This window comes from Hyla sarda, chromosome 5 (assembly GCF_029499605.1).
Source record: "Hyla sarda isolate aHylSar1 chromosome 5, aHylSar1.hap1, whole genome shotgun sequence".
In the NCBI taxonomy this organism is placed as follows: Eukaryota; Metazoa; Chordata; class Amphibia; order Anura; family Hylidae; genus Hyla; species Hyla sarda.
The window spans coordinates 34642882-34665659 of NC_079193.1; the positions used below are offsets into that span (position 1 = coordinate 34642882).

Here is a 22778-nt window from a genome sequence, read left to right on the forward strand (position 1 = left end):
CCGTAAGCTGTCCCCTGAGCTCCCCGCTCAGGGGACAACTTACGGGCGCGGCTAGTCCCATGTCTTCGGCTGGCAGCGACACCCTCTTGGTTTGATTGATGGGCCGCGTCATTGCTCTGCTCCATCTGTTCAGTGAGCAGAGCAATGATGCGGCCCATCAATCAAGTGGAGTAGGGCGTCACTGCCGACCTGAAGACATGGGACTAGGTTAGACTACGCTCAGGGGACTACTTTTGGGGCCGGTGGGGAGCATCTTATAATTCCATATCCTCACCATCCCTGGGGGCAGGAACATCCTCCGGGGATGGGGAAGATAAAGATTTTACCTTATATAACGCTTTGCCAAGCATTATACAGGGTAAAATCTGATGATTGGTTCCCTTTAAAGCTGCCTCAGGCCTATTATAGTAAAAGATGGGGCTAAGAGCTGATGGCTAATTGCTTCAGCACAGATTTCAACTGCATAGGTGTCTTAAGGATGCACATACAGTTGAAATGGGTGCAAGGAAGTTGTTAAAACTGGGTAAGCATCCCCTTGTGTATGCCCCTACTGTTACTTAAAATGCTGACTTGGTACGTAGTCTGTAGTACTGTCAAAGCACAGTCAGGATGGAGTCCTAAAGACTTTAAATGTAATTATCGCTTTAGAAAACTTTTGACATGTCAGAGAGACATGTCAAAAGTTTTCACCAGTGGGGTTCTAGGTGCTTAGAACCACTGGCACCCCCACTGATGAGAGTGAATTGACAGTTAAAGGGGTACTCTTGAGGGAAACAAAAGTTTTCAAATCAACTGGCACAAGAAAGTTATACAGATTTTGAAATTATTTCTATTTAAAAATCTTATTCATTCCAGTACTTATCAGCTGCTGTATACTACAGAGGAAGTTGTGTAGTTCTTACCAGTCTGCCCACAGTGCTCTCTGCTGACACATTTGTTCGTGTCAGGAACTGTCCAAAGCAGGAGCAAATCCCCATAGCAAACCTCTTCTGCTCCAGACAGTTCCTGACACAGACAGAGGTGGTAGCAGAGAGCACTGTGGTCAGACTGGAAAGAACTATACAACTTCCTCCGGAGCATACAGCAGCTAAGTCCTGGAAGGATAAAGATTTTTAAATAGAAATAATTTACAAATCTGTTTAAATTTCTGGCACCAGTGGATTTGAAAACTTTATATTTTCCTCTGGAGTACCCTTTAATATATAGTCCAAGATAGTTCCAAATATATATGCAAAACCATCATTTACCTACTGAAATGTGTCTAGATATTAATCGTACATACTTATGGTGTCTCCGGTTGTTCTTTTGATTTCCTCTCAGATCATCCATCATATTGCGTGCAGCAAATTTTAAAAATGATTTCAGTAAAAAAAATTTTGTGTGATCTGAAAGAGCAGTGTCATGTCCAATCCTGGTACAATTACCTTAAATATTTTTATTTGTTAAACAAATATATTTTTACCATGTGTTAATAGCTGCGTATTTAACATAAATAAATAATTAATTAATAAAAAAAAAAAGTATATTTAGAAGTTTATAAAACTTCACATAAAACAGAAAACTTCAGAGGATGATACATTTTAAAGTATTCGATAAACGCAACCTGACAATAAATAAAAGATGTCTCTTACAGTACAAAACAATGTGGACAGAATGTAAAAGGTTTCTTGTTTGAATAGCAGAAATGAGACTGCGGTGCGCCCTGGGCCAGGTTCACAGGCGAGCACAGGATTATTTGCCTCCAGCTCCTTAGCTCTAGACTTGCTGTGAGAGTAAATTCCGTATTACTTTAGATTTTATTAGTCTTTGTATAATTAGTAATCGCCTTTTATATCCTAATTGGATCCAAATTATATCCTCATTAACTCACAGTGAATACATTCCCAGCAGCCTCATTTTTAAAACAGAAATGCAGATAAAATGATCTGAAATAATATAGAGATGTGTGTGAAGATCTCATTGATGAAGTCTGAAGACCACAACAGATTTCATTTCCAGAATGGGGGGGGCTATATAAAGTGCTCAAAGGGGAAATACATAGGGCAAGATATCTCAAAACCTGGGCGAAGGAAAAATTAATTGGATGTCCATAGCAACCAATTGGTTTGCTTCTTTTATTTTTCAAAGGAATTTTTATAAATTAAAAATAGCGATCTGATTGGTTGCAATAGGTAACTGGTCTTTTCCTCTGCAGAAGTTTTGATAAATCTCTCCCCTAAAGCTTAAATGTGCACTGTCACATTCAAAAACTTTTTATATGTTGTACATTAACCTTTCTAATATACTTTAGAAAAAATAATATCTCCTATTTATAGAAATCATAGCTTATAAAAAAAAAGACCACTAGAGGTCCCCATACCATCCAGAACATAATCCTGTCTGGCTGCAGCATCATCTTTGTCTCAGCTGAAGCACAGGCAGGGACAAAGTCCAGGAAGTGAGGGTGGGACTAGCTCTCCTCTGTGCTCACTCCTGTCTTGTCTATCAGGCTGCAGCATTAAAACAGAGAGGAGGGGGTTACAGAGCAGCCTGTAGTGATTGGATGAAGAGACCCTACACTGCACAGCAGACTTAGGAAGGAAGTGAATGCATGGTGAGTGAGGCCCTTCCTGAGCAGTAGCTGTCAGAATGAGTGAGAAGCTGAACAGAGGGATTTGTGAGACAAATACAGAAGCTAGACACATAAAAAAGTTATGTAAAGCATCTGCATGATCTAGTGAGTAACATATAGAAGCATTATTTTTTACTGTGCTATGACGCTTTAAAGGGGTACTCCACTGGCCAGCGTTGGGAACATTCAGTTCCGAACGCTGCGTGCACGCTGCGGGGGTCGGCCATGCCCCTCAATGCAAGTCTATGGGAGGGGACATGTCACGCCCCCCTTCCATAGACTAGCATTGGGGGGGGCGTGGTGTGACGTCACAAGGGGGCATGGTCGACCCCCGCAGCACGCACACAACGTTCGGAACTAAATGTTCCGAACGCTGGCCAGTGGAGTACCCCTTTAAAGGGGTTGTTCAAAGCATTCATTTTATAATCAAAAGAACAAAACATAATTTTGGTTAATTTCATGTGTAAATAATGCATTGGATCATAGTAGGCCACGTCCTCTCCCAACTGTCTTGCTCTCAGTTAAGAGGCCGATACAATTGTATCCAGCCCAAACAATGCTCAGTGAGCTACAGTAGAAACAATAAAAACTTTTTTATATATATCAACTGGCTCCAGAAAGTTAAACGGATTTGTAAATTACTTCTATTAAAAAAATCTTAATCCTTTCAGTACTAATGAGCTTCTGAAGTTAAGGTTGTTCTTTTCTGTCTGTCCTCTCTGATGATACCTGTCTCGGGAAATGCCCAGTTTAGAAGAGGTTTGCTCTGGGGATTTGCTTCTAAACTGGGTGTTTCCCGAGACACGTGTCATCAGAGAGCACTTAGACATAAAAGAACAACCTTGAGAAGCTCATAAGTACTGAAAGGATTAAGATTTTTTAATAGAAGTAATTTACAAATCTGTTTAACTTTCTGGAGCCAGTTGATATATATAAAAAAGTTTTTTCCTGGATAACCCCTTTAATTTATTTCAGTAATGTAACTTAAAAGGTGAAACAAATATATGAGAGAAACTTATTACATGCAAAGCAAGATAGTTCAAGCCGTGATTTGTCATGATGGTGATGATTATGGCTTACAGCTCATGAAAACCCCAAAGCCCAACCCCCCCCCCCAATTACTATGATTTGGGGAGCCATGTCATCTGCTGGTGATGGTCCACTGTGCTTCATTAAAGGGGTTCTCCACCATGAGGGGATTTTAGTACTCACCTGGCAGACAGTAATGGACATGTTTAGGAACGATTTGCGCTTGTCTTGGGGAAAAATGGCTATGTTGTGAGATTACCATAAAACTGTGGCTAGCATTTTGTGAACTGGAATTTCCTGTCTGGGTTTTTCTTTTTGGACTACAAATCCCATAATTCAATTTTCATCCCTCCCACACATCAGCCACCCCACCCATTGAAACATAAATGAGCTGCATCCATTCAAAAGACCAATGGTTTTCAATCAGGGTGCCTACAGCTGTTGCATTAGTTGCAGATTGATCTCTCTCCCACCAAGCGATCCCTCCACCCATTTAAGCAGACAGGCTCCCTGTCATCAGCGTACTAGTGATGTAAGGTCTCGGCCGCATTGCAACCTGGGAAAAATCTGAGACAACAGTCATTTTGTATGCTGTTAAAAATAAATATTGGGGTGAAAATCACAGAAGAATTGTGAGAAAACCGTCACACACAGGTACAGACACTAGATTATGAACTGCACTAACTTTACAGCCCCTGAATTGTTAAATAAAAACTATTCCTGGAATACCCCTTTAAGTCCAGGGTTAACACATCCGTCTACCAGGAGATTTTGGAGTACTTCATGCTTCCTTTCATTTTAAGTTGCATTAATGAAATACAATGAACTTTTGCACGATATTCAAATTTTTCGAGTTTCACCTGTATGTCCACAGAACATTGCATAGACTACAAACAATTGTAATCATTCCCTTGCTGAGAATAAACTTTAGCTACATTCCCATCTCTGTCACAGAAGCAGAACAACAAAAAATGATGCCGATGTCTTCTCCGCTGCCGGGCGCTGGTGGCATCCAATGGAACCCATCACAGAAGCTTCTAAACTGTAAGTCAAAACCTTTAAGTCAAAGCCTTTGGCCCCTTTGGTACCAAGGTTTACCCGTTCTCAAAATAGATGAGACTTGTTTTCGGTAATATTAGGTGAGTTTTAATTTGTTGCATTTTTTGCATGACAATACTCTTTCCCCTGTTTCTTTTACAATTGACATCAGTTCACGTCACATTCCCACAATACAGCCCAAAGTCTAGTTTCAGAAAAACATGAGAAAAAGAAGTCATTAAGATAAGTCATCGTGTAGGTTTTACTTGAAGCCTGACTGTTTATCTGAAGGGAAATTATCTGATCTCTCTACCAGGCACAATAATTGATAATACCGGAGTAACAGCACTATGCGGCCGGCCATAAATCTGCAGGAGTTAAACATTGTCTAAGGACACACCTGCCCATGAGAGTGCCGGGCGATGATATGACAGACAGTATGACCACAGCTACTCATAGATCTGCATACATGTCTCATTTGTTTCTCCTCATTCTTAAATTTGGGTTTTTATTTTTCATTGTACCCAAATGAGTATAGACTGCAGACTCTTTGGGCCTCTCATATTCGTCTTTATCAATGCCATTTTAAGGCCAAGTCATGGGAATGAATTTGAGTGCAGTCAAGGGTTGTCTGTGCCTCTGGATAATGTATGTGACTTCACCGATCAGTGCGGGGACGGAAGTGATGAAGTTTCCTGTAAGTACAATCATTTCTATTGCCCTTGTTTGTAGAGTTGTGTCTGAGTTTTGTGTACCCCCTTTTTCCAAAAATTAACATGACCCAGCAAAAAGGAAAAGGAGAATACATTTTTCTCAAACCATTCCCATTTTTGGCAAAAGTATGATGGCTCTCAGACACAGCAAAATAAATGAACCTTAAAGAGGTAGCCCAGCATACAAAAATGTATCCCCTATCGACAGGAAAGGGGACAAGTGTTAGATCACAGGGAGGGGTTCTGGCCACTGGGACCCCCTGCGATCTCCCGCCTGCCGCTCTGGCTCTCTGCATGAATGAAGTGTGTCGAGCGATGGCACAAAGCCGTATCTCCGGCTCTCCCATAGAGATGCATAAAGGAGAGTGGGGGGCCATATGGGAGATCGCGAGGGCTCCCAGCAGTCGGAGCCCCTGCGTTCTGACACTTATCCCCCATCCTGAGGCTAGGGGATACGTTTTTTTGATGCCATATTATTCATTTAAATCCATGTATTTTAATCAGAAAATTTGAAAATCAAAACAAAAAATTATAACTTCATTTGTTTACATATTCTTATGTGTCTATTTACCTAGCATTGTCCTTTCTGTTTACATTGAGAGGTAATGACGCAGTACTGTGGATACAGTTGTATTCTGTCTAAAAAAAATCCTCTGTGAGAAGCATTGACTTTAGACCAGTATTTTCCAACAAGGACGATGTCCAGGCATGCTGGGAAATGTAGTTTTGCACCAGCTGGAGGCACCCTGGTTGGCAAATTCTGCTTTAAACTGATACATGAAGAAAATAAAACTTTGCCAAAAGACCTCCTCCTTGAGAAGACCATGTATTTCCTGTGAGAGATTTTTAGTTCCCTATATATCCTATATGTTAGGTACACAAAGATGCCTGTAATGCTTTCGGCAAAAAATGCCTGTCAGGCATTATACCATGAAAATCCTTCAGCACTTGGCAATGTCTGGAAGCCCAATAGAGAATGATTGCAGCACTGACTTTGACTGCATGCTGCCGCTACATTATTTCGAGGGAAGATTGTCCTTTGGTTTGTCCATTCCACCAGTCAGTACCCCCACTGATCAACTAGATATTGCAAGAACCTGAAGGGTTAACCGTTTCTGAGCTTTTGTTTGGCTTTGTTGCTTGGCTACCCCTTAGCCAATCTGGCTGTGGTAGCAATCAGGCTGAGTCACCTGTGAGCTGATTATTTAGTCCAGCTCATTCCTTTCCTGGTTGCCTGTGAAAGAGCTTGTCTCGATGTAACTAGCATTGTTTGTCCTGTATTATTGTTATTAATCTTGGCTTGGTTTTCTGACCTGTAATTAAGTATTGGTACCTCATATATTCTAGTTGCTGACCTGGCCTGTCTGACCTTGCTTTTCTGTGTGTGTGTTTTAGTTTGTTTTCTGTTAGTTTTGTGTGCCTCCATCTGTTCCCCGACACCTATCATATTGTATTTTATTGTTTTGACTTTTTACTGTCCCTCACTTATTTTAGGAAGGGACCATCTTTGTGGTTGCTGACCCGTTATTTAGGACAGGTACGCAAGTAGGCAAGGACAGAGGGTGTGGGGAAATTTCAAGCTGCACTCTATCCCTGCCTGACATTACAGATATCTCCTACCCTGTTGATAGGGAACAGCTTTGCATCTTGGGAAAACCTCTTTAATTTGTGAGTTTTCAGTTATAGGCAGGTGGGGCATAGTGATAGGGGCTGGTGCCTCCCGCAGCCTTCTAGATTTACCATAATAAACATTAGAAATTGGGGTAAATTATAGCTGGCATAGATTTCAATATGTGGTTCATGAACAGGTACAGATATAAAAGAAATTATTGTCCGGAGTCATGCAATGTCTATTGAAGGAGAAGTCCTGTGATCTCCTGTATGGGGCCCTGGCTCTCCCCAGGATCGGCGGGCCATGACCCAGGCCCAAAGTGGGGGCCACCACTCCCCTCCATATATCTCTTTGGGTGAGCCGAAAATAGCCTAATGGCTCTCCCAATGAGATGTATGGGAGGGGGTGTGATGTTGCACGGCTCCAGGAAAGAGCCGCACAATCTAAAATGTATCCCCCTATCCTGCAGATAGGGGATAGGTTTTTCAGTAATTTTTAGGATGAGACATCTTTAAATTTATTCCACCTTATGTCGGGGCAGTGTTGAAATGCCGGTCGTAATATGTATAAAAACCATGATCTATTTATACCCATGACTGTATTTATGACAAGGGGGCATCCTCTACGTTTAGAGGAAAGAAGGTTTCTACACCAGCACAGACGGGGGTTCTTTACTGTAAGAGCAGTGAGACAGTGGAATTCTCTGCCTGAGGAGGTGGTCATGGTTAACTCAATAAAATAAATTAAAAGGGGTCTGGATGCATTTTTGGAGAATAATAACATTACAGGTTATGGATTCTAGATCTATAGGGACAGAAGGTTGATCCAAGGATCTATTCTGACTGCTATATTTGGAGTCAGAAAGGAATTTTTAGCTCAAGTTTTTTTTGCCCTCTGGATCAACTCAGTAGGGATTCATTAGGGTTATAGGTTGAACTTGATGGACTCTGGTCTTTTTTCAACCTTATGAACTATGTTACTATGTTACGATGTAATATATTTTCCCCAAACTATATTAGAAAATTATAGAATGTTTAATTTATATGAGATTACATGATTAAAGTACCAGTATAAGAAACCAGGATAGGGAACACATATTGGCTTTCTTTTAAAAATCACACTACACCACTCCACCATGTAGCCCCCACTCAATAAATAGAGCTGAGCAGCAATAGCAAAAACAACCTGTGGACTAATGTAGAGCTGTTTTAAGGGAAACCGCTATGTATTTCTAATCCGGGACAACTTCTTTCATTTTTATTTGCATAAATAGGATGTTTAGGATTTTTAAATGTTAAAAAGGCTTTTACTTGTTATATATAAAACAAAAATTCCAGATCAATCTGGATTGAAGGAGTTTTACAGGGAGCAGAAAAGGTAATAAGTTTCCTCATGCCCTGGCAGCTTACTTCCATTTTGGTCACATCTTTGCACTATATGTTACGTAACTTGCAAGAGCCAATGGCCACACATTGTGCTGCAGTTGTCCATCACATGTGTGTGGTTTCACTTGTATGAGATGGTCACAACATAATACCTGCCCAGCATCTCAGCCCACCCCCTTCAAGCAGGAAAGAAGTTATAGTGCTGAGACCAAGACGAAAGTAAGCTACTGGTGTGCATGGAAAGGTAATACTATTTCTTATCCCTGGATAATCCCTTCAAAATATCTTTTGGGACCGTTTGTTATTTAATCAGAAATGCTAATGTGTTGGGTTGTCAGGACCCTATGGAGTAAACAGTGCAGGTCTAGGAGGTATTTACCGGTGCCCCAATCCTATGCGTTATTCACAAACTCCCTCAACCGTTGAAAACCAATACTATTGTGGCCAATTGTACATCCAAAGTTTTACGCTCACTGGATCTTCAACTCTAGCATGGGAAGATGCCGGAAACGCTGTAGGAAATGTATCATGTCCTGCAGGGTCGTGAACGGGTCCTGTTCAATAGAAAAGGACTTGTGCACGGAACTTACTGGGCATGATTTGGTTGCTTGATGTGGCCTGAGTCTCCCCACACTGAAGATGGCATAGACTTGAAACTTTGGATTTACCCTTTAAAGACATCTCATCCAAAGAACACCTGTGATGAGGTCTGATGCACTGACTTCACTTTTATCACCAGTGAAACCTACTACAGAAATCCTGAAAACGTGACCTGTTGGGGCCTTGAGGCCTGGTGTTATGAAACCTTCCCCTATACTTCAAACACAGTACCTATACTACTAATATATTACCATAAGCAACATAAACACACGTCCTTGATCATAATTTCTATGACTTAGTGGCCCTTGGCTCACAAACTTTGAGAAACAGAGCTCTATACACCAATTCTTCACCAGAGGAATTGATAGTTCTTCACAGTGTTTTAGAACATTTGTATTTCATTACTACCATTTCATAGCAGTACACATCAATGAATAATTCAGGAAGGAGGTTAAAAGAAGTTTGGCAAAGTCAGATTTGTATAAATCATGTTGAAAATAAGCTTGCATTAATGTTATGCAACATTAAAATACAAATGGATTGTTTCCCAGTAATGATTTAGACCTGGGTTTTGAAATGAATCTAAGTAGAAAGCATTGCCCATCTGTTAGTCACCGCTTTCGGACTTCAGACTCTTTCTGTGTCTAATATGTATTTTCAAGGAGAAAATTATGAAAAGAGGTATCACAGTTCAAGCACTTGAAATATGGAACCTCATTATGATAAAGAGGTCTTAATACACTTTATCTGTGAGAAGTGGAGAGAACTGATAGTTCCATACATGATCGCTACCCTAGGGAAACTATATTAGTTGAAATGAATTCCCATAAAGTAACACTACGTTTATAAAAGATTGGCGCTGTTATTAATGATGCCATATAGTTCTAAAATGCAATTCTGTGAGATAAGGGCACTGATATAATAGATATCATACTTCAATGGAAAAATAATGGAGTGAATGTTCCTCAGGGTGTCTACAAGAATCCTACCAGAGGGTTAATAAATCTGATGGCCACAGGCATGGACTCACAAGACTGGGACATAATACAGCTAAACAGTGCATCACCGTGGCTTCATCTTTAATATGCACTTCAAATCACAGAAATGACATGCTAGATTGGGAAAACCTACAAAAAGGGCCAAGGTAGAGCCGTGGGTGGGACTGTTTTTTAAATCCCACTTCTGACCATTCCCTTTGGATTTCTGACCATTACCTCCCACTCCTGCAAGATGTGTTTTCCACTCATGCCCGTTCCTGCAACATATGTGCCCAATCCCAAAAACTTTGTCTGGGTTTTAAGAAATTTTACCCCCCCTCCCCCTGTGCCAATTTATTATTCCCTTGTGCAATTTCATCAGCCCCCTGGCATTTCAAAGGTTTTTGTGTGACCCGCTGTATGTTCTGTGACTTCCTGCTCCCGCCCCCAACAACTTAATTACCGCCTGTGCCTGCAGGATTTTTATTGGGTCCTACGGGATGGTAGATGGTAGTGTTGGAGAATTTTTTATAGATCCGGGCAGTAATTCACTGCACTCATCTACTTATTTATTTTTTTATTTTGTTACTGTACTACTTAACGTGTTTTGTTTGTTTGATAGGATTGATCAGGGTGCACTAAGGTAATTTGAGCTTGTTCATCGGCTCCTTATAGAAAAACAAAACAAAAACATGTGCACCTTCTCTAACGTACAATTCGCTAGGAGCGCTTCATCAGGGTATGTGGCCACGCCCCCTGACAAATCGCTCCCAGTGAAATGTATGTTGAGGTAGGTGCACATGGGTTTTGACTGTGTATATGGCTAACAATTGCATTCTGTTTCTCTGGCTCTAGTGCTTCATGTATGTATGTACTTTTTGGTATTCCCAGTTTGAATGGCTTATAAGTATCAAAATTTTTTTATATTGCTACCCCCATTAAGAAACAATAGCTCTTTTGTCCTTCTATATTAGTTAAACATGCCCTAACTCAAAAAGTCTGTGTAGTTCATAATACGAACCCCTGGGGACTTAGTGTGCCACCATAAAAGGTTCATGGATGTAGCTTTGTCATGTGCTTTAGCACATGCTTATAGAAACAACTAAGCAAAACAAACTTTTTGAAACTATTTCATGTATTTCAGTGGAATGTTACCAAATATTGTGAGGACCCTGGTTAACTCAGAACGGGGAATAAGGATCTTTCATTTTCATATAAGTCTTGAGGTTAGAGGTTTTCATGCAATTAATGTACAACAGAGCTGAGTGCCTTGACAAGCCAGCACAGAGAATGCATGGGTTTTGGCAATTTGTCAAATATTTAGTTGGATCATATATACATCAAAGCTATTTTCATGCAAAGAGAGAGAACGATTGCTATAGAAAGTATGTAATGGTGGAGGAGGATAAGGAAGACGCCAATCTACTAAATGCCTTCTTCTCTACTTACCATTTACACGGGAAAATCCAATGTCAGATAACAGGGGAAGGGACAAAGTAAATTCTCCAGCAAATCTCACCTGTTTAACTCAGCAAAAAGTGCAGTGCCGTCTTAGTAACATAAAAACACACAAATCACAGGGCCCAGATGGCATCCGGTATCCATCCAAGAGGTTTTGCAGGAATTAAGTACTGTGTTAATTAAGTACCGTGCTAGACAGACAGAATGTTAAAGATTGTATAAATGACAGGGAATGTTCCACAGTACTGGCGCAAATGTGGTACCAATATTCAAAAAAATGTAAAAAAAAAATGCATCCTGTGAACTATAGGCCTGTAAGTTTATCATCTGTTCTTGGTAAGATTTTTTAGGGTTTTCTGAGAGATGCTATTCTGGGTTATCTTAACCCCTTCAGGACCAAGCCCATTTTGGCCTTAAGGACCAGAGCGTTTTTTGCAATTCTGACCACTGTCACTTTAAACATTAATAACTCTGGAATGCTTTTAGTTATCATTCTGATTCCGAGATAGTTTTTTCGTGACATATTCTACTTTAACATGGTGGTAAATTTTTGTGGTAACTTGCATCCTTTCCTTGTGAAAAATCCTAAAATTTGATGAAAAATTTGAAAATTTTACATTTTTCTAACTTTGAAGCTCTCTGCTTGTAAGGAAAATGTATATTACAAATAAAACAAATTTTTATTCACATATACAATATGTCTACTTTATGTCTGCATCATAAAAGTGACGAGTTTTTACTTTTGGAAGACACCAGAGGGCTTCAAAGTTCAGCAGCAATTTCCAATTTTTCACAAAATTTTCAAACTCACTATTTTTCAGGGACCAGTTCAGGTTTGAAGTGGATTTGAAGGGTCTTCATATTAGAAATACCCCACAAAAGACCCCATTATAAAAACTGCACCCCCCAAAGTATTCAAAATGACATTCAGTCATCATTTTAACCCTTTAGGTGTTTCACAGGAATAGAAGCAAAGTGAAGGAAAAAATTCACAATCTTCATTTTTTACACTCGCATGTTCTTGTAGACCCAATTTTTTTATTTTTACAAGAGGTAAAAGGAGAAAATGTATACTTATATTTGTAACCCAATTTCTCTTGAGTAAGGACATACCTCATATGTCCATGTAAAGTGTTCGGCGGGCGCAGTAGAGGGCTGAGAAAGAAAAGAGCGACAAGGGGATTTTGGAGAGTACGTTTTTCTGAAATGGTTTTTGGGGGGCATGTTGCATTTAAGAAGCCCCTATGGTGCCAGAACAGCAAAAAACTCTCAAATGGCATACCATTTTGGAAACTAGACCCCTTGAGGAACGTAACAAGGAATAAAGTGAGCCTTAATACCCCACAGGTGTTTCATGAATTTTGCATATGTAAAAAAAAAAAAAAATTTCTCACTAAAATTTGCGTTTCCCCCCCAAATTTCACATTTTTCCAAGGGTTCATAGCAGGAAATACCCCCCAATATTTGTAACCCCTTCTCTTATGAGTATGGAGTTACCACATAAGTTGACCTGAAGTACACTACGGGCGAACTACAATGCTCAGAAGAGGAGTCCTATTTGGCTTTTTGAGAGCAAATTTCGCTCGGAGGGCATGTCGCATTTAGGAAGCCCCTAAGGTGCCAGAACAGCAAAAAAAAAAAACACATGGCATACTATTTTGGAAACTAGACCCCTTGAGGAACGTAACAAGGGGTACAGTGAGCATTTGCCCCCCACTGGTGTCTGACAGATCTTTGGAACAGTGGGCTGTACAAGTTTTCATTTTCACGGACCACTGTTCCAAAGATCCGTCAGACACCTGTGGGGGGTAAATTCTCACTGCACCCCTCATTACATTCCGTGAGGGGTGTCGTTTCCGAAATGGGGTCACATGTGGGGTTTTTTTTTTTTTGCATTTGTCAAAACCGCTGTAACAATCAGCCACCCCTGTGCAAATCACCTCAAATGTACATGGTGCACTCTCCCTTCTGGGCCTTGTTGTGCGCCCCCAGAGGACTTTACGCCCACATATGGGGTATCTTCATAGTCAGGAGATACTGCATTACAAATTTTGGGGGGCTTTTTTCCCTTTTACCTCTTGTGAAAATGTAAAGTATAGGGCAACATCAGCATGTTAGTGTAAAAAATTTAATTTTTTTACACTAACATTCTGGTGTAGACCCCAACATTTCCTTTTCATGAAGGGTTAAAGAAGAAAAAGCCCCCCAAACCTTGTAACGCAATTTCTCCCGAGTACGGCGATATCCCATATGTGGCCCTAAACTGTTGCCCTGAAATACGACAGGGCTCCAAAGTGAGAGCGCCATGTGCATTTGAGGCCTAAATTAGGGATTTGCATAGGGGTGGACATAGGGGTATTCTACGCCAGTGATTCCCAAACAGGGTGCCTCCAGCTGTTGCAAAACTCCCAGCATGCCTGGACAGTCAACGGCTGTCCGGCAATACTGGGAGTTGTTGTTTTTCAACAGCTGGAGGCTCTGCTTTGGAAACAGTGGTGTACCAGACGTTCTTATTGGGGGAAGGGGGCTGTGTAGGGGTATGTGTATATGTAGTGTTTTTAACTTTTTATTTTATTTTGTGTTGGTGTAGTGTAGTGTTTTTAGGGTACAGTCACATGGGCAGGGGATTACAGCAAGTTTCCCAGCGCAAAATTTGCTGCATCTCAAACTTGCAGCGAGAAACCCACTGTAAAACCCTCGTCCATGTGAATGTACCCTGTACATTCACAGGGGGGGGGGGGGGGGGGTGCACCAGCTGTTGCAAAACCACAACTCCCAGCATGCATGGTCTGTTAGTGCATGCTGGGAGTTATAGTTTTGCAACAGCTGGAGGCACACAGGTTAGGAAACACTGAGTGTTAGAAACAGACAATGTTTCCCAACCAGTTTGTCTCCAGTTGTTGCAAAACTACAACTCCCAGCATGCCCAGACAGCTGAAGGGCATGCTGGGAGTTGTAGTTCGGCAACATCTGAAGGGCCAGATGTTGCTGAACTAAAACTTCCAGCATGCCTGGACAGTCAGTGCATACTGGGAGTTGTAGTTTTGCAACAGCTGGAAGAGCACAGATTGGAGACCATTATACAATGGTCTCCAAACTGCGGCCCTCCAGATGTTGCAAAACTACAACTCCCAGCATGCATGGTCTGTTAACGCATGCTGGGAGTTATAGTTTTGCAACAGCTGGAGGCACACAGGCTAGGAAACACTGAGTTAGAAACAGACAATGTTTCCCAACCAGTGTGTCTCCAGTTGTTGCAAAACTACAACTCCCAGCATGCCCAGACAGCTGAAGGGCATGCTGGGAGTTGTAGTTCGGCAACATCTGAAGGGCCAGATGTTGCTGAACTAAAACTCCCAGCATGCCTGGACAGTCAGTGCATGCTGGGAGTTGCAGTTTTGCAACAGCTGGAAGAGCACAGATTGGAGACCATTATACAATGGTCTCCAAACTGGGACCCTCCAGAAGTTGCAAAACTACAACTCCCAGCATGCCCAGACAGCCAAAGGCTGTCTAGGTATGCTGGGAGTTGTAGTTTTCAGACTCCTAGAAGCAGCAGTGAAGATCTTCACTGCTGCTTCTGAGGACCATATACTTACCTGCCGGTCCCGTCGCTGCTCGTCCACGTGGCCGGTCCCGCGCTGCTCCTCGGTCCCGCCGCTGGTTGGGGTAAGTCCGCCGGTCCCCACGTGTTCCCCCACCTATGCCGCGAGCCCCCGCAGCCATCGTCCCCCGTTCTGCCCGACTTCCAGGGGCAGGCAGTGCGGGGGATCTGAACTTTCACCCCAGGTCATTGTGACTGGTCCACAGGGACCAATACACAGTGATCGCTGACCAGGACCATCAATGGATGGTCCTGGGGGTGAAGCAGAAGTTGTCCCCTGCTGGAAACAGCAGGACTTCTGCTGGTTAAACGCCGGGATGCGCGAACGCACTGCACAACCCGGCGTTTATATATGCCATTCTGCGGGAAGGGGTTAATGAACATAACCTTCTAACACAGCACCAACCTGGGTTTATGCAGGATCAATCCTGTCAGACTAATCTGATCAGCTTCTATGAGGAGGTCAGTTATAGATTGGACCGGGGTGAAGCTGTGGATGTTGTATATCTGGACTTTTCTAAGGAATTTTATACTGTTATATTTGGACTTTTCTAAAGAGTTTGACACAAAAGGTTGGTACATAAAATGAGGATGCTGGGACTGGGGGAGGACATATGGGTTAGCAACTGGCTCAGTGATAGGAAGCAGAGGGTGAGTATCAATAGAACTAACAAGGTCAAAACAGGACAAAACGCACAGTGTGAACATGGACTAAGATATAACACGGAAAATGCGAAGCGAACATACATGATACTAAAACCTGACAAATGTACTAAAACTAAGCAGGCTAAAATCTATATAATAAACAGCACTCATAAAACAGACAAAAACAGACTTAAACACACAAAAGCAAGGTGCAAGATAAACCAGACACGGTCAGAGTTGAGCTCAATTACCAGCCTCAAGCTCCAACAGAGCTCGGGTTTAAATAACCCTGCCCGAGCTGCCATAGGCTAAGAGCATTAACTCATCCCAAGCCAAGGAGACTAGCACAGAAAACTGTTCAGACACAAAACTAGTGTCTAAACAGACCCCAAAACAGAAAAATACAAAAACACAGAAACGGACATTACAGTAAGGTTTTAGGTTGAACTCGATTGACTCTTGTCTCTTCTTCAATGTTACAAACTATGTGACTATTTGTCCAAAATTCTGGGAGAATTGTAAATTAATAATTTGAATCTTTATTCTATGGTACAAAAATGAAGAGTTTCGCCTAACAGAAATCATGTATCCAATATACTTCAGTATTTGAAAAAATGTCAGAGAATTTACCCACATAAATCAGTGTTTCCGTAGGGAAAAATAAATTGTATTGTCTTAAATTATCGCTTTTGTGTAAATTCTCATCTTTCTGTCATTGATCAAAATATTTTGTTATTCCAACGTTCAGAATGTATCCCTGACTGTCAAAACTCAGCTGCTAAAACCTGGTTCTGATAAATCTTAAAAATCACTTGTCTACATAAAAGAAAACCTGCAGATCTTATCAAAATGCTAAATGCGGTATTTATCAGAGAATACATCAGACTCTTTTATGCTATCATTTCTTCCAGGTCTCAAGGGCTCTTTTAGCTAATGCAAAACCACAATGAAAGGGCTATTCAGCTCTGATCTCCTTAAGGACTCATCAAACGTGTAGACAATGTAGAGAACCGAGCAGCTATAGGCAAAGAGAATTTCTGTCTTAAGAATATTTATCATGGATAATAAAAAATCTGATTAAATAAAGGTGTATTAAAGATATATAACTACCGTATATACTCGAGTATAAGCCGTCCCGAATATAGCCCCTAATTTCACCCTAAAAACCCAGGAAAAGTTATTGACTCGACTATAAGCCTAGGGTGGGAAATACATCATCCCCCCTGTCATCATCCAGACCCCCGTCATTAACACCCCATCATCATCACCCTGTCATCATCCAGACCCCCGTCATCATCACCCTGTCATCATCCAGACCCCAGTCATCATCACCCTGTCATCATCCCCCTCGTCATCATCCCCCCCTTCATCATCACCGCCTGTCAATCCCTTCAATCAGTGGTCTTCAACCTGCAGACCTCCAGATGTTGCAAAACTACAACTCCCAGCATGCCATTGGCATGCTGGGAGTTGTTGTTTTGAAACATCTGGAGGTCCGCAGGTTGAAGACCACTTCAGCCTTCGTCATCATCCAGACCCTCCCTTTAGTTTTCTACTAAGACCCGGATCCCGGCGGCGGAGACGGCGGCAGTGGCGACAGGTGAGTTGATCTTCGGCGGCGGCGCGGGATCTTTGCAGCAGTCCAGACCGCCGTAAAGTGATCTGGACTGCTCCATCTGGTCCCCTTACACTACAACTCCCAGCATGCCCAGACAGCCCTTGGCGTCTGGACATGCTGGGAGTTACAGTTTTGCAACATCTGGAGGTCCGCAGTTTTGGGACCACTGTGCCCTTCCAGATGTTGCAAAACTACACATCCTCAGCATGCCCTTACTGTCCAGGCATGCTGGGAGTTGTAGTTCTGTAACATCTGGCCCTTCAGATGTTGCAGAACTACAACTCCCAGCATGCCTGGACAGTTTTGGCATACTGGGAGTTGTAGTTTTGCAACATCTGGAAGGGCACAGATTGGGAACCACTGTATTAGTGGTCTGCAAACTGTAGTCCTCCAGATGTCGCAAAACTACAACTCTAAGCATGCTGGGAGTTGTAGTTCGGCAACATCTGGCTCTAAAGATGTTGCCGAACTACTACTCCCAGCATGCCTGAGAATGTTTGGGAGTTGTGGTTTTGCAACAACTGGAGGCACACTGGTTGGGAAACATTGTCTGTTTCCTATCTCAGTGTTTCCCAACCCGTGTGCCTCCAGCTGTTGCAAAACTATAACTACCAGCATGCACTGATAGACTGTGCATATTGGGAGTTGTAGTTTTGCAACAGCTGGAGGTTCCAGGGTACATTCACATGGGCAGGGGGCTTACAGTGAGTATCAGGCTGCAAGTTTGGGATGCAGCAAATTTTGCGTGGCAGCTCAAACTCGCAGTGGGAAACTCGCTGTAATCCCTCGCCCGTGTGACTGTACCCTAAAAACACTACACTACACTACCACAAAATAAAATAAAAAAGTAAAAAACACTATATATACACATACCCCTACACAGCCCCCCTCCCCAATAAAAATGAAAAACGCCTGGTACGCCACTGTTTCCAAAATGGAGCCTCCAGCTGTTGCAAAACAACAACGCCCAGTATTGCCGGACAGCCATTGACTGTCCAAGTATGCTGGGAGTTTTGCAACAGCTGGAGGCACCCTGTTTGGGAATCACTGGTGTAGAATACCCCTATGGCCACCCCTATGCAATCCCTAATTTAGTCCTCAAATGCGCATGGCGCTCTCTCACTTCAGAGCCCTGACATATTTCAAGGAAACAGTTAAGGGCCACATATGGGGTATCGCCGTACTCGGGAGAAATTGCCTAACAAATTTTGGGGGGCTTTTTCTCCTTTCACCCCTTATGAAAAGGGGAAGTTGGGGTCTACACCAGCATGTTAGTGTAAAAAAAATAATTTTTTACACTAACATGCTGGTGTTGCCCTATACTTTTCATTTTGACAAGAGGTAAAAGGGAAAAAAGCCCCCCCAAATTTTTATGCAATTTCTCCCGACTATGTAGATACCCCATATGTGGGCACAAAGTGCTCTGGGGGCGCACAACAAGGCCCAGAAGGGAGAGTGCACCATGTACATTTGAGGTGATTTGCACAGGGGTGGCTGATTGTTACAGCGGTTTTGACAAATGCAAAAAAAAAAAAAAAAAAACACAGGTGACCCCATTTCGGAAACTACACCCCTCACGGAATGTAATGAGGGGTGCAGTGAGAATTTACACCCCACTGGTGTCTGACAGATCTTTGGAACAGTGGGCTGTGCAAATTCAAAATTTTGTACAGCTCACTGTTCCAAAGATCTGACAGACACCAGTGGGGGGTAAATGCTCACTGTACCCCTTGTTACATTCCTCAAGGGGTCTAGTTTCCAAAATAGTATGCCATGTGGGGGTTATTTTGCTGTCCTGGCACCATAGGGGATTCCTAAATGCGACATGCCCCCCCGAGCAAAATTTGCTCTCAAAAAGCCAAATATGACTCCTTCTCTTCTGAGCATTGTAGTTCACCCGTAGTGCACTTCAGGTCAACTTATGGGGTACCTCCATACTCAGAAGAGATGGGGTTTCTAATTTTGGGGGGTATTTTCTGCTATTAACCCTTGCAAAAATGTGATATTTGGGGGGAAACACACATATTAGTGAAAAACTATTTTTTTTTTTACGTATGCAAAAGTCATGAAACCCCTGTGGGGGTATTAAGGCTCACTTTATTCCTTGTTACGTTCCTCAAGGGGTCTAGTTTCCAAAATGGTATGCCATGTGGGTATTTTTTGCTGTCCTGGCACCATAGGGGCTTCCTAAATGCGACATGCCCCCGAGCAAAATTTGCTCTCAAAAAGCCAAATAGGACTCCTTCTCTTCTGAGCATTGTAGTTCGCCCGTAGTGTACTTCAGGTCAACTTATGGGGTACCTCCATACTCAGAAGAGATGGGGTTACACATTTTGGGGGGTATTTTCTGCTATAAACTGTGGCAAAATGTGAAATTTGGGGGGAAACACAGATTTTAGTGAAATTTCTTTTAATTTTTTTACATATGCAAAAGTCGTGAAACACCTGTGGGGTATTAAGGTTCACTTTATTCCTTGTTATGTTCCTCAAGGGGTCTAGCTTCCAAAATGGTATGCCATGTGGGGGGGGGGGGGGTTTGCTGTTTTGGCACCATATGGGCTTCCTAAATGCAACATGCCCCCCAAAAACCATTTCAGAAAAACGTACTCTCCAAAATCCCCTTGTCGATCCTTCGCTTCTGAGCCCTCTACTGCGCCCGCCAAACACTTTACATAGACATATGAGGTATGTGCTTACTCGAGAGAAATTGGGCTACAAATATAAGCGCTGCAGGGGACAAGACTTATATAGCGCAGCAGATGGCAAGATATATAGAAGCGCTGCAGGGGTCAGACATATACTCCTCCCCAGTGATTCTATATATCTTTTCCCACCGCAGCGCTTCTATTTGAAAACCCTGCTGGGAGCCCTGAATGGCTCCTCAGTACCGGACACTCAGGACTCCCGACGGGGAATTTAAAAATGAAAGTAAAATACATTGTACATCCCAGGGGAGTGGAGCATGCCGCCCTCTCCCCTCTTTAATAACTTCTGATTGCATCAGGTCTCAGAAGTGAGACCCGATGCAGTCAATCCCTCAGCCCCTGTACTACAACCCCCATCATGGAATAGAGTCTGTTCCATGATCGGGGTTGTAGTACAAACACTAATGTAGCCTCCTCAACCACCGTCAGACTCCCGCAGCCGGGGAATTACTACTCCCATCATGGAAACAAGTCTGTTCCATGATGGGAGTAGTAGTAGTCCCTCAGCACTGCAGGCGTCTGCTGATATCCCGTCTTCTGAGCATGCTCAGAAGTAATAACGGATATTATAAACCAGGTGCAAACAGATGAAAGGCTCATCCGTTTGCCATAGACTTCAATGTTAAAAATAACAGCCGTTAATTAACCCATTTCTTGTGACGAAAAAAAAATTAGTGCATGTGCCGTTTTTTCTTCCATCACAAATAACGACCGTTATTCATGACGGGCTATAACGGGTCATGACGGATAATCATAAAATCCCATAGACTTTAATGGGATTTTGTAACAGCCGTTTAACATCCATTTTTAAGGCTTTTCTAACGGAAGTTTATAACAGTTCTTTTAACAGAGCAACTTTTTAGTCTGAAAGGGGCCTTAGATGGCTATGCCGCTTTCATGCACAATGCTTTTAATGCATAGTTATGTTAAACACACTAGAAGTACTGTATATTTTATTAAACCCATAAAATACACAGAACTTGGCTTTAGATGACTATGCTTTTAAATGCATATTTATGTTAAAATACAGGTCAGCCCACAGCTCAGCTTGTTAGGTATTATAATGTAATTTTATGGGCTTGTTCTGCAGTAATATTTCTGGGATCTGTAGCGTACCAACTGGACACAGTACTGCAGATGACAGGAGGTGACTGTTTGAGGTCAGCCCACTACTCAATGTTTTCCTCAGCTTGCAGTGTGATATCTTTTATGTTCTCATTCTGTAGTGACACTGCTGTCTGTGATTTGTAGTGCACCATCTTGACACAGTAATGTAAGTTACAGGAGGTCACTGTCTAAGGTCAGCCGACTGCTCATTGCTTTGCTTGCTTTAAAATTCTATTGGAATTCTGAAGGCTTTCGGGAATCAACAATTCCTCTGTGTTCTTTCTCTCTTAGCTTTCTTTCTCCTAGATGGCAGTCGCATTGCAATGCATAGGGATTTTTCAGCCTCTTAAACCCAACTCTATGTTGTCTCCTGATTGGCCTGGGACCTATATGTCACATAAATGCAAGCAATTTTTGGATAACCTGGGGTTATGTGATCTTGATGCTAGCTGCAAGGTATGCTGGGCTACCCTGATGTCATCTCTGTGTTCCTAGTACTTCCTCCATTCATTCAGGCTCCAAAACACCATGAGGGAGATGTATCAAACCCTGTCCAGAGGAACCAATCAGATCACTTCTTTCATTATTGAAAAGGCCTGTAAAAAGTAAAAGAAGCGATCTGATTGGTTGCTATGGGCAATACAGAAACTTTCCCTCTGGACAGGTTTTGATAAATCTCCCCCCATATGTTTATAATCTTTACTGTTACTATCACTGCCGTTGCCAGGCTCGCACAAGCCAAGTCTGGCAAAGTTCAAAAGCTTGGTGAGCCGCTGTCATCTCAAAGTTTTGAGTGACACTGGTTTAAACTGGGTTTGACTTTCTGATCTCTAAGGGTGCGTTCACACTGAGGAATTCAAGAGGAATTCAGGAGGAATCATTTCGGTCAGGAAATTGTTGCCTTCTGTCATTTTATCCATCAAGGTGAATTCGAGCGGAATTTCCATGCAGAAATGAAGAGGAATGAAGGAAGAGGCTATTTAAAGGGGTACTCCACTGCCTTAGCTTTCAGACCATTTAGTTCCCAAAGCTCGGTGCGTGGTCGTGATGTCACCACCACGCCACCTCAATGCAAGTCTATGGGAGGGGGCGTACGCCCCCTCCCATAGACTTGCATTGAGGGGGCGTGGCGGAACTAAATGGGCTTTTGGAACCAAATGTTCTGAACACTGGGGCAGTGGAGAACCCCTTTAATCTACTTTTCTGAATTCCGCTTGAAAACGATGTCGGACAAAAACATTTTTTACCATTGACTTCTATTGGATTCTGCTCACGGATTCCGCTTGAAGAATGAACATGTTCTTTCTTCATGCGGAAAGGAATTCAGCGTCGGAATTCTTCTAGCAGAATTTCCGCAGTGTGAACAGGACAGCAGAAAAAACATTAAAGTCAATGGGCAGAGGAGATGTGCATTCATTTGGAGCGGAGAATTCAAGAGGAATTACTCGAGTAAATTCCTCTTGAATTACTCAGTGTGAACGCACCGTAATAGTGACTGTATAAAATATGACCAGAAAGGCTGCCACTTCCCTTCCCCAAAACAGTAGGAAAATAATTCTTTCCTGGTTTTAGAAGTGCTACCTTGGATTTTTCTTTAAAGGGGTACTCCGCCCCCAGGCATCTTATCCCCTATCCAAAGAATAGGGGATAACATGTCTGATCGTGTGGGCCCG

The 22778-nt window shown here is 42.3% G+C and overlaps 1 protein-coding gene across 12 annotated transcripts in view; it reads left to right on the forward strand.

Annotated features, from left to right (window-relative positions):
* Window positions 1–22778, forward strand: part of MALRD1 (MAM and LDL receptor class A domain containing 1) — a 551665-nt gene that overhangs the window by 60138 nt on the left and 468749 nt on the right. For 10 of the 12 annotated variants that reach the window (XM_056519234.1, XM_056519235.1, XM_056519233.1 and 7 more), the window contains one exon: window positions 4595–4684. The exons of 1 other annotated variant lie outside the window; for it this stretch is intronic. In XM_056519234.1, the coding sequence (XP_056375209.1) occupies window positions 4595–4684 (90 nt within the window). The remainder of the gene's footprint in view (window positions 1–4594; window positions 4685–22778) is intronic. One more of the 12 variants, XM_056519236.1, reaches the window with a different exon arrangement.